The sequence below is a fragment of the Sapajus apella genome, unplaced genomic scaffold (genome assembly GCF_009761245.1).
Source record: "Sapajus apella isolate SASKATOON/1434 unplaced genomic scaffold, GSC_monkey_1.0 scaffold47, whole genome shotgun sequence".
Lineage (NCBI taxonomy): Eukaryota > Metazoa > Chordata > Mammalia > Primates > Cebidae > Sapajus > Sapajus apella.
In genome coordinates this window covers 3,253,137-3,265,307 of record NW_022436987.1, presented here as the reverse complement: position 1 = coordinate 3,265,307, position 12,171 = coordinate 3,253,137, and the positions used below count along the sequence as shown (strand labels likewise).

The 12,171-nt window shown below is 37.7% G+C and overlaps 1 protein-coding gene across 1 annotated transcript; it reads left to right on the top strand.

Moving 5' to 3' along the window:
* The first annotated feature begins 10,327 nt into the window (after positions 1-10,327).
* On the top strand, positions 10,328-11,305 carry LOC116525354 (olfactory receptor 5P3). The gene has a single exon (XM_032241159.1). The coding sequence runs from the start codon at positions 10,370-10,372 to the stop codon at positions 11,303-11,305; it is 936 nt and encodes a 311-aa protein (XP_032097050.1). The 5' UTR covers positions 10,328-10,369.
* The last annotated feature ends 866 nt before the right edge of the window (positions 11,306-12,171 follow it).

The window sequence follows — 12,171 nt, the reverse complement described above, 5'->3', positions numbered from 1 at the left end:
ACCACAACCTCTGGGTTCAAGAGATTCTCCTGCCTCAGCCTCCCAAGTAGCTGGGATTACAGGCATGTGCCACCACACCCTGCTAATTTTGTATTTTTGGTAGAGATGGGATTTCTCCATGTTGGTCAGGCTAATCTCGAACTCTCTACCTCAGGTGACCCGCCTGTGTAGGCCTCCCAAATTGCTGGGATTATAGGTGTAAGCCACTGCGTCTAGCTGGCATCTGATTTTTTTAAAAAAACTTTTTAATAGCAGCCATTGTCACTGATGTGAGATGGTTACTATAAGGCTACAGTAACCAAAGTACATGGTACTGGTACAAAAATAGATACATGGACCAATGGAACAAAATAGAGAACCCAGAAATAGAGAACAGTGGGGAAAGGACATCCTATTTAATCAATGGTGCTTGGAAAACTGGCTAACAATATGCAGAAGAATCAATCTCAATCCCTACCTCTTGCCACATACAAAAGTTAACTTAAGGTGGAGTAAATACTTAAATGTAAGACCTCAAACTATAAGAATCCTACAGGAAAGCCTACAAAATACTCTTCTGGATCTTGGCCTAGGTGAAGAATTTATGACTAAGACCTCAAAAGCAAATGCAGCAAACCCCAAAATTGACAACTGGGACCTAATCAAACTAAAAAGCTGTTGCACAGCCATATAAACTGTCAAGAGGATAAATAGAAAACTTACAGAATGAGGGAAAATATTTGCAAGCTATGTATCTGGCAAAGGACTAATATCTAGAATCTATAAGGAACTTAAAAAAATCATGAAGCAAAACCAAATAACTCTATTAAAAAATTGGAAAAGGACACGAACAGACAGTTCTCAAAAGAAGACATAAGTGGCCAGCAAACATATGAAAAAATGCTCATCACTGATCATTAGAGAAATCAGCATCAAAACCACAATGAGATATTATCTCACACTGGTCAAAATTGCTATTATGAAAACATTTTTAAAAAGTGGATATTAGCAAGGTCATAGAGAGAAAGGAATGCTTATACACTATCAGTGGGAATGTAAATTAATTAATTCAGCATCTGTGGAAACCAGTTTTGAGACTTCTCAAAGAACTAAAATAGAATTACCATTTGACCTAGCAATCCCATTACTGGGTACACACTTACGGGAAAATACATAATTCGACCAAAAGGATACATGCACTCTTATGTTCATTGCAGCACTATTCACAATAGCAAAGACATGGAATCAATCCCTATGTGTCCATCAACAGTGGAGTAAAGAAAATGTGGTAGGTATACACCATGGAATATCATGCAGCCATAAAAGAATGAAATCATGTTCTTTGCAGTAACAAGGATGGAGATGGAGGCCATTATCCTACATGAATTAATGAAGAAGCAGAAAACCAAATAACATATATACTAATTTTAAGTAGGAGTTAATATTGGGTACATATGTACATAAAGAGCTTCTGCATAGCCAAATGTATAAACATGCACATAAAGAGCATGTACATGTGACCTTGCTAACATAAAAACAGAAACAACAGATACTGGGGACTCCAAATGGAGGGAGGGAGGGAGGGGGACAAGGGTTGAAAAACTACCTATTATTTGCTATTTTCACTATTTAAGTGATAGGTTAAATAGGAGCTCAAACTTCAGCATCAATCAATATATCCCTTTAACAAATCTGTATATGTAATCCCTGAATGTTAAAAAAAAGAAATATAAAATTGTAGAACCTCATTGGAAAAAAACTGCTGTGACAATCTTTATCAGATAAAAAAGGAATCATTTGTGATGATTAAAGGGTTAACCTAACAAGAAGATACAATTTATCTTTGTATATATCTAATAAAATGTCTCTGAAATTTATAAAGCAAAAACTAACAAAACTATTAGAAGACATAGATAAATCTATCATCTTAAATCTTCCATTTTAGTGGAGGATATTTAAAGATACCTCTACAATCTAAATGTACATCATTAGTACAATAGAAAAATACATAATGCTACGCAATAGATTATAACAGTGAAAGTGAATAAACTATAACTGTATGCACAAAGTGGATGAATCTCACAAACAATGTTAAATAAGTCAAAAGCAAAAAAATGTATGATTCTAGTTACATAAAATTTAAAAGCAGGTAAAGCAAGGGGATTTGGAGATACATGTTTACATAGTAAAACTATAGAAAATAAAGCAAGGACACAATTCTTATTTTTCCTTTTTGCTCTATATAATGTAATTTATATAATCTATATAATGTATATAATATAGCTCACAAATATTTTCCCTCATTCTGTAAGTTGTCTATTTACCCTGTTGATAGTTTATTTGGCTGTGAAGATGCTTTTTAGTTTAATTAGGTCCTGGTTGTCAGTTTTGGGGTTTGCTGCATTTGTGTTTGAGGTCTTAGTCATAAATTCTTCACCTAGGCCAAGATCCAGAAGAGTATTTCATAGGTTTTCCTGTAGGATTGTTATAGAGCAATTATGGAGCATAATGTAATTTTGTCAGGACCTGTTTATTTTGTTCTCAAAACCTATTTACCCTTTTCTCTGCTGTTTTTCCAAGTGCCAAAGCACCATTGGAGAATTAAAATTTTGAAGAATCCCTGAAAAACGAAAGCAGGAGAAAATTCCCTGAGAAGAAACTTTAGCCAAAATGTATATGTAAGAGGGTTTCTGTAAGGTGGTAGCTTTGGGAAACAGCAGGGTGCCAAAAGTGTGGTTGGTGCAGTGGTTTGTGCTCTAGTAGAATGGTTTGTGCTCTAGTAAAGAATAGTACCATGAGACAAGGTGCAGTGGTTCACACCTGCAATCCCAGCACTTTGGGAGGCTGAGGCAGGAGGATGGCTTGAGCGCAGGTGTTTGAGACTGCATGGTCAACATAAGGAAACAGTGAGGGGATACAGACATTCTTCCTGTTCCTGCTAATGCAAAGCTCAGAATCCTAGAATCAGAACAGTTTCATTAACCCCCACAAAACAATGTCAGCGCCCTCCCTGCAAGAAAACCCTACACTATTAGCCAGCTGATTTTAATAAAATTCTGAGGCATGGTGTTTCTCTTTTAATAATTAGTTGTGAAAATAGAGAAGGAGACAAAGTTTCCTAAATCATTTCATGAGGCAGTGTATAACCTTGATATTAAACCCACAAAGTGATCAATAAACATTTGAAAAGCTGCATTCACTTAGGAGGAACCAGAGATGTGAGGTACCATTTTACATCTAATATGGATGCTCTGGTATGCTGTCCAGAGCATTCCGGGATTGAACCATTTTCCCCATTGCTCCTCTGGAGACGGCCTTTGGGTGAAGTAGGTCATTCCCCTTGCTCCAACTTGAGGCTAGTCGATGCACTGGCATAAAGGCCCAGACACATTACTGAAATTGGAAACAACCTGCAGGGCCATCCTAGTGACTGTGCTCCCTGTGAGATCTACTGAAGCTGTTGCTGTGATTGCACTGCAGGCCAACTTGTCCCTCTACCTAATTCTGCTTCAGTGTTCACAGGTGTGAGTGCTGAGAAGACTTCCTAATAAATTACTTACATACAAATTTCCATCTCAGACTGCTTCCCAGCTATAACAAAACACTGTAGATTAACCTATTAATCTGTTATTATTCACAGTTCTGGAGGCTGTGAAGTCCAAAGTCATGATACTGGCAGTTTTGGTGTCTCAGGAGGGCTCACTTCCTAGCTTTTAGGCAACCTCCTTCTTACTATGTCCTCCTAGGGCTTTTCTTTGGGCAAGCTTGGTGGGGTGGTGGGGTGAGGGGGGGTGAGAGAGAAAGAGAGAGAGAGAGAGCGCGAGAGAGAGAGAGAGAGAGAGATCAATTTCTTTCTTATAAGGGCACTAATACCATCACATTACCAGGGTCCTATCATCATGATCTAATATAGATCAAATTACTTCCCAAAGTCCCCACTTTCAAATTCTAACACATTGGGGGTTAGAGCTTCAATGTGTGATTTTTGAAGGACATATTCAGCTCATAACAAGTGGTACAAATGTAGAATGTAAAATTGGAGTTTGGAGCTGGATCACCCACCAACTGGCTGGAAATGAGGACTCCATCACTGGTGGCAAGTGGAGTTTGAGCAGCCTGTAGTGGTGTAATTATTAACACTTTTCTCCAGTGATAAATAGGGATGGCATAACCTGGTATACCGCACTGTCGTTTATTCCTATAAATCCCAATATTTACAGTGGTTTTAGCAGTTTATCAAAAAGTTTTTAGAAAAAATCCTAAGGCATACTACAAATAAATTTACAGATGTTTTTAGGCTATTTTTTTTTTTCAGACAAGGCCTTGTTTAGTTGCCCAGGCTGGAGTATAATTCTAGCACACTGCAGCCTCAAACTCCTGACCACAATCAATCTTGCCATCTCTGTCTCCTGAGTAGTTGAGACTACAGGCATGAACCACAACACCTGGCTAATTATATTTTTAGTTATTTATATTTTTCATAGAGATGGGGTCTTGTTTTGTTGCCCAAGCTTTTCTCGAACTCCTGGTCTCAAGCAATCCTCCCACCTTGGCCTTCCAAAGTGCTGGGATTACAAGTGTGAGCCACCATGCCCAGCAGTAACACGTATATTTTATGAATATATGTACCTGTAATTTTCTTTGTCTTGACAAATTTTCAGTGGAATTTTTATAAACAAGTAGTGTACTCAAGAGGATATATCCCAAAGGACCCCAAATGTCATAAATATCACCTTCCTATACAGTGACAGTTCTTTGGAATTTGTTGCTATTATTGACGCACATTCATCTGCAGGTAATAATTTATCTTTTCTATTGATACAGGAATGTTTGTTTCTCATCTTTGTATTAGAAGTTAAAGTTAGTTTTTTAAAGGAAATAATCACTTGTTGAGCATTCACTTATTTCTGTGATCGATAGATGTATTACCATGTACGTCATCTTATTCAACACAAGAATCATGTGAGGTATTTTTTAATGTAAATAATGTAATGAAGAGTTGAACAGTTTACATAAAATTTCCAAGAGTCCATGGATTGCCAGTGACAAAGCTGAATCTAATCCCAGGACTCATGTCTCCAAAGCTTATGGCATTTCTGTCCAACACATTGCTTCCATGCCATAATAGTATGTGTAACTGACTCTGAATTTGTGTTATACACAAATATCCTTTCTAAAATTTTAAGCATTCGTTCATGCCATTTAACAAAGTCCTGTACAAAGATTTGGTAGATAGGGCTTCAGAGTTCAAACATGTAATTGCACAGTGTTCATAACATAGCATGCTATTGCTCAGTTAATTCACATATAAAATTATTCAAGCATCTCAGTTCAGAATAAAAATGTAAAAATAATGTGATTGGATGAATACATGACTTTGATGCCAGTCTGTGTGTGCATATGCATGTGGTATATGTGCGTGTGCGTGAGGGAGAGACAGAGAGAGAGAGAGAGAGAGAGAGAGAGAGAAGGACCAGTACAAGTGTGCAAGAGAGTTCAGTCTGCTTTAGACCAAATTCTTTAAGAAAAATAAATTATTCTTTAATTTTGGTTGATCTTTAAAAAGAGAATTATGGGAATTTTTGTGGTTGCTCTTGTTGAGGAGCAATAAAAAATAGAAGTTTCCAAGAATAAATAAACCTTATATTAAATGATGTAGGAAAACACTGAATTATCTTAATTTTCTTGTATAGAAGATATAATTGATAAAAATGGAATTAAATTGTTGACATGTGAAATACAATTCCCTCTTTTATCAGCTATAGCACCTCTTTTGGCTCTCTCTGTATGGTCTGCCTTTCATCTTCTCCTGCCCCATTCATTCCTGTCTACTTTTTTTTTTCTTTTTCTTTTTTTGAGACGGAGTCTTGCTCTGTCACCAGGCTGGAGTGCAGTGGCGTGATCTTGGCTCACTGCAACCTCCGCCTCCCGGGTTCAAGCGATTCTCCTGCCTCAGCCTCCCGAGTAACTGGGACTATAGGCACGCTTCACCACGCCCAGCTCATTTTTGTATTTTTAGTAGAGATGGGGCTTCACCATGTTGGTCACGATGATCTCTACCTCTTGACCTTGTGATCCGCCCATTTCGGCCTCCCAAAGTGCTGGGATTACAGGGGTGAACTATCATGCCCAGCCTCCTCTCTCTTTTTTTAAAAAAATACTTTTGCTTCTCTTTTTTCTTAATTCTAATAGAGGTATCAGTTGGATATTTAAGATACATAGGAGCAAAAAGCAAAGTGTTTGCAGACTCCAGAGTGAAAGTAATCTATTTAAAGCATTCTTTTCATATGGATGTGTACAGTATAGACTATAGTGGATTAATTTACTATGCTAAATCCTAGAATACCAGCATTAATTTTATTTTAAAAGGTCACAGCATCACATTAGCTCAGGGAGACCTGTGATTCCTGAATTTCTTTCATAGTGCTCTCACTAATTCACAGCCCATTCCAACTGGGCACAGTTGTGACTTCTTAATAGTTCTCCCATGTATTGAACAGTTATTTTGTGTATCCTCAGACCTCTAAAAATTGAGCACTGGAGTAGTAAAAAATTAAATAAGATAAAAGTCCATTTCCTTCATGAGCCATTTCTTGCCTAAAATACGTTGTTTATATTCCTTCATTCACTTTAAGACTCTGTATCTTCTGCTTCTCTTTACTCATATTCCACCCAATCAACATGGAATTTCTGTATCAGCAACCCTATTTTTGTGGCAGCCACTGCAACATTCTTCCCCATTTTGCTGATGCCCTTTGGCGCTTATTGGTCTTTCTAAGCTGTAATCTCAACTTCTACCACTAATAAAGGTTACTTTTTCATAAAGTCATGAGACCCTTCAAATACAGATACAAATATATATTTTTCAAATATTTTTTTTGTATTTATGATGAAGTATGCCCAAATTTTATTTTTATTTTTATGATAATTTTTCTCTCCTTCATAAAAATCAATTTCTCATTTTGGAAATTTATTTTCTCATCTCTCTCATGTAGTTTAAACATTTTGTATAATATCTGTTCATCTTCATTCTTCCCTGTCCTACTAAGATGTTCTCTATTTCTAGCCAATTTTTTGAAACCCTATATGAAATAACAGGCATAAGTAGAGATGAAAGTCTTGAGAGACCCATATATAATATCAAGATGCGTACTCGATGAAGGTTAACCATGAGTAGCAATGGCAATTTTGGATCTATGTGAAGTCACCACTGCAGTAATCTCAGAAATGACTATCACCAGAATCAGCATCTAGTTTTTTTTTTTTTGTTTTTTTTTTTTTAACTCCAGGATCTTTGACCCTTTGATTTTACCTACTAGTTTTTCCTCATTGTTTTAAAATTCTTCAATAGGGATGACTACTGGGATTGCCTCAAAACTGTTAAGTCGCTCCAGGTCAGCTGAGTTGCTTGCCTAATACCCCTTCCTCACAATCTTCACAACTTTGGGATTAGTTTTCTCTCTTCCTTCTGCTCATTCAGCAATATACTAATGTATGCTAGACAATTTTGTGTATTTTCTTCTGTGCTCTCTCTCTCAGAATGTCATCTCTATTCAACTGGAGCTAAGAAAGGTTATTTTCAGGTACCCAAACCTTCTCTTGAATCAAGAGTTCCCATAGCCATCTCTTTTTAACTCTTGAAGCCTTTTTTCTTGTGCCCTTCTGTAGTCACAGTTATCAACAAAATTCCTTACAATGTTCTCAATATCTCTTTTGAGCATTCAGTTTTCCTCACTGTCCTTTTCAACAGACACTTGGCTGTCCCTGAGGACAGTGTTTTCTCTGCAGTCTTCTCAAATGATGATTTTTTTTTCCCTTACCACTTTTACCCCTGAACCTGGTGGTGGATAGTGTCTTTTGTTTTCCTCATTGCTGCTTATGACAATTCTCTCTCCTTCCTACATACAAATACCCATAGTTGAGTATTCTTCCCTGCCCTAGTAAGATGTTCATCAGACTATATTAACAAATCTCTCTCTTTCCTCACACATTTGCAGTCATCAACTGACTAGCAAGCATCATGTCTCCTCATCTTTGGAAGATTTTTGGCTCTGGCTCACTCCCTTTCTTACATTATTTCTGTCACTATTCCTGATGGTTTAAATACCTCCACATAGAGGATGCTTCCAACATCTTGGTTTCTTAGTTTCTTGACATCTCCTAAAAAAATTTGTTTTCCTCCCTACCATAATCTGTCTCTCCCATTGTTAGAGTTTAGACATTATCATTTGCCAATAACTGTAGCTTTTCCATAATCCCATTTTTAAACATCCCAAACTGTAACTTACCACCATTTCTTGTTTTGGCTTTTTTTCTACTCGTTTTCCCTAGTAGAATAATTATAGAAAATTTTCAATCCCTGCAGAAGGGCAGGAACCTTTTTGTTGATTTTGCCCATCTCAGGTACTCACTTCATCTTTGCCTAGCTTAAATGTAGTGGTTATTTTACTGTCTACTTTGTTATTACCCTAACATTCCATACTGAGCCCTTTTGTTGCTCTAAGGAAAAGAAAATCCTAGTGGAATCTGACTCCACATCTATCAGGCATTCACAACTGTTCAGGGGCAAACAAAAAACATATTAATTGCCTAGATGCTGGGCACTGAAGGAGACTATCACCTGCCTCAGAGAATTGTCATTATCTCTCAGCCGCATCTTTATATGAATTGCTGCATTGCAAAATTACCCTTTCAAGATGAAATGTATTATTTATATGTTAGCATAATTAAAAAAATTTTTTAACATGTAACGAACCAAGTATGCTTTCTGATATTCTATAATCTTCTTTTTTTTAAATATATATTTTATTGCATTTTAGGTTTTGGGGTACATGTGAAGAACATGAAAGATTGTTGCATAGGTACATACATGGCAATGTGGTTTGCTGCCTTCCTCCTCATCACCTATATCTGGCATTTCTCCCCATGTTATCCCTCCCCAACTCCCCACCCCCTGCTGTCCCTCCCCAAGATCTCCCCCACAGACCCCAGTGTGTGATTCTACCCTCCCTGTGTCCATGTGTTCTCATTGTTCAACATCCACCTATGAGTGAGAACATGTGGTGTTTGATTTTGTGTTTTTGTGTCAGTTTGCTGAGAATGATGGTTTCCAGGTTCATCCATGTCCCTATAAAGGACACAAATTCGTGGTTTTTTATGGCTGCATATCTATAATCTTCTTTAGGAATTACAGAAAAGATGTGTAATATATAAAATAAAGATAGCAAATGAATTAGAGGTCCAAGAATATAGTTTTTCATTTTAGCTCAGTTTCCAGAAAGCCATTGGTTCTAAAGTTAGTTACTTAACTTTTTTGGATCTCAGTTTACAATTTTATAAAATGGGAGAAATTGAGTGAATTATTTCTAGGACCTTTTGAAGCTGGGCATCATGTGAGAAAGCTCTCCTGCTTTTCTTATTTTTTCATGATTTTTATCAAGCAAGTTGGTATGGGGGAGGGTTTTCCAGAAGCTGACCTACAGATGCAATTTTTATCAGACAGGAACTATTCACATAGGGCTGGATATTTGTGAGCTGTAGAAGGCTGGAATCTTCTGTTAGCAACCTAGCCCCAGCTTCTGGAGTCTTGGGCATAAGTTGTGTCTTTGGAGGCTTCCAGGAGTAGCCTGATCATGTCTTCTCCAGATTGGCTCACTATCATGAATCAGATAGCTTGATCCTGAGATAATCAGGAGATATCGTAACTCCTCTTTCAAACCTCAGTCTTCCTCTGTTTATTTGTTTATAATTTGAGTGCATTACTTCACCTTCTACCTTGGTTCAGACTTCCTGGATTTTTGATGTACTTTCCCTCAACTGTGAGATCTTTGGGTGGGGACCACAGCCCAGTGCTGAGTTACTGGCCTCTTCTTTGTCCTGTGGATTAGTATGTGGCTAATCTGTTTGACCCCCGGAATTCAGAATTCTTAATGACTACACATCTTTCATACAAGAGATGATATCTCAAAAATCCTTTTGAACAGCTGGTCTTTTCCATGAGTCTTGATCTGCTCTGACATTTATGTCTCCCTTTAACCATGTCTTTGGCCTAACATCATTGAGTTACTGGATTCTTTATATATTCTAGTGGCCATCTCTGAGATGTGCTCATAGAACACCTAAATTAACCAACCAATTCAAGTTGAGTGTGTTAGGTTAAAAAAAAAAGATTTTTCTGAGTGTTCCCGACCTTATATCAGTGAACACTTATATTTTCAAGTCTTACATGAGATATTGTGTGTGAAAGCATTTTCTTCCCAAATTTACATGAGTGCCTACAGTGTTATACTTTTTATTAAATAGCTATTGTAAAAATAAGTGTAATTATAGCATTTAATCCCATTATAATATTCATTTGTTTTTCTTTCAGGGGGCACCATTCCCAGTATAGATGGGGACTAGAAACGACACAACTGTGATAGAGTTTACTCTTTTGGGGTTATCTGACAATACTACAGTTTGTGCTATTTTATTTCTTGTGTTTCTAGGAATTTATGTTGTCACCTTAATGGGTAATATTAGCATAATTGTGTTGATCAGAAGAAGTCCTCATCTTCATACACCCATGTACCTTTTCCTCTGCCATTTGGCCGTTGTAGACATTGGGTACTCCTCATCAGTCACACCTGTGATGCTCATGAACTTTCTAAGGAAAGAAACCTCTCTCCCTGTTGCTGGCTGTGTGGTCCAGCTCTGTTCTGTGGTGACGTTTGGGACGGCTGAGTGCTTCCTGCTGGCTGCCATGGCCTATGATCGCTATGTGGCCATCTGCTCGCCCTTGCTCTACTCCACCCGCATGTCCCCCGGCGTCTGCATCATCTCAGTGGGCATGTCCTACCTGGGTGGATGTGTGAATGCTTGGACATTCATTGGCTGCTTATTAAGACTGTCCTTCTGTGGGCCAAATAAACTCAATCACTTTTTCTGTGACTATTCACCACTTTTGAAGCTTTCTTGTTCCCATGATTTTACTTTTGAAATAATTCCAGCCATCTCTTCAGGATCTATCATTGTGGCTACGGTGTGGGTCATAGCCATCTCCTACATCTACGTCCTCATCACTATCCTGAAGATGCACTCTGCTGAGGGGCGCCACAAGACCTTCTCCACCTGCAGCTCCCACCTCACTGCGGTCACTCTGTTCTATGGGACCATTACCTTCATTTATGTGATGCCCAAGTCCAGCTACTCAACTGACCAGAACAAACTGGTATCTGTGTTCTACACGGTGGTGATTCCCATGTTGAATCCCCTGATCTACAGCCTCAGGAACAAGGAGATTAAGGGAGCTCTGAAGAGAGAGCTTAGAAGAAAAATATTTTCTTGATGAAACTAGTTATTTTGAAGAATTTGATGTATTAATATTCCATATATAATAATAATAAGATAATGAGTATTTGTGGTCAACATATATCTTTCCATAGATCATTACCCAGGGTTGAGCTGTTTAGTCAATCATAAGGGTAGATTTTCAGATCAAATATGAAATTAGAAGTCCATCTTGCTTTACCTTTAATAAGATTAAGTTAAATTTATATTTGAGAATGCAAATAGTTTCACATGAAAAAATGCTTTGTCTGCTGAAAATCCTTTTAAAATTTTATTCATGTTTTTTCAAGAGTTGTTTTCTGCTATAAGTTAAGGCATACCTTTAAACCTTCAGACTGTGGCCATTTTCAGCCTCAGCTTATCCCAAGATATATGCCTGATATCGATAGTTGTGAATGAGTACATTATAGAGAAAATGACAAAGGAACCAGATAGTAAAATTGCTAGAGCTATTCTTCTTCCAGAGAGGCTACCTGGTTGAGAATTAGCTTGGTCAATCCACAACAATCTGATCTGTGTTTCTATTCTCTATCTCCAGCATGGTTACAGGGGTCCCAGGGAAGAACAGGATGAGATGCCCCTGACTAACTTATGAATTTCCCTGTCGTATCAAAACAGGTGACTTCTGTGAGAATGAGCAGGGTTTCTGAACTCCTCAGAGACTGAGTGGAAAAAAAAAAACCAGGCAATAACTTCCAAGAGGATAATCTAGCTTATAGTGTGACATTGTGGCTGTAAGGAACAACCTTTTGGAGTGACTCATTAATAGTCAGAGATCTTCAATCTATTCAGGAAACTCAAGAGGACTGGACTGTCTCTTCCCTGAAATTTTGTCTGTCCCTGGAGAGAATCAACCTCTGTATG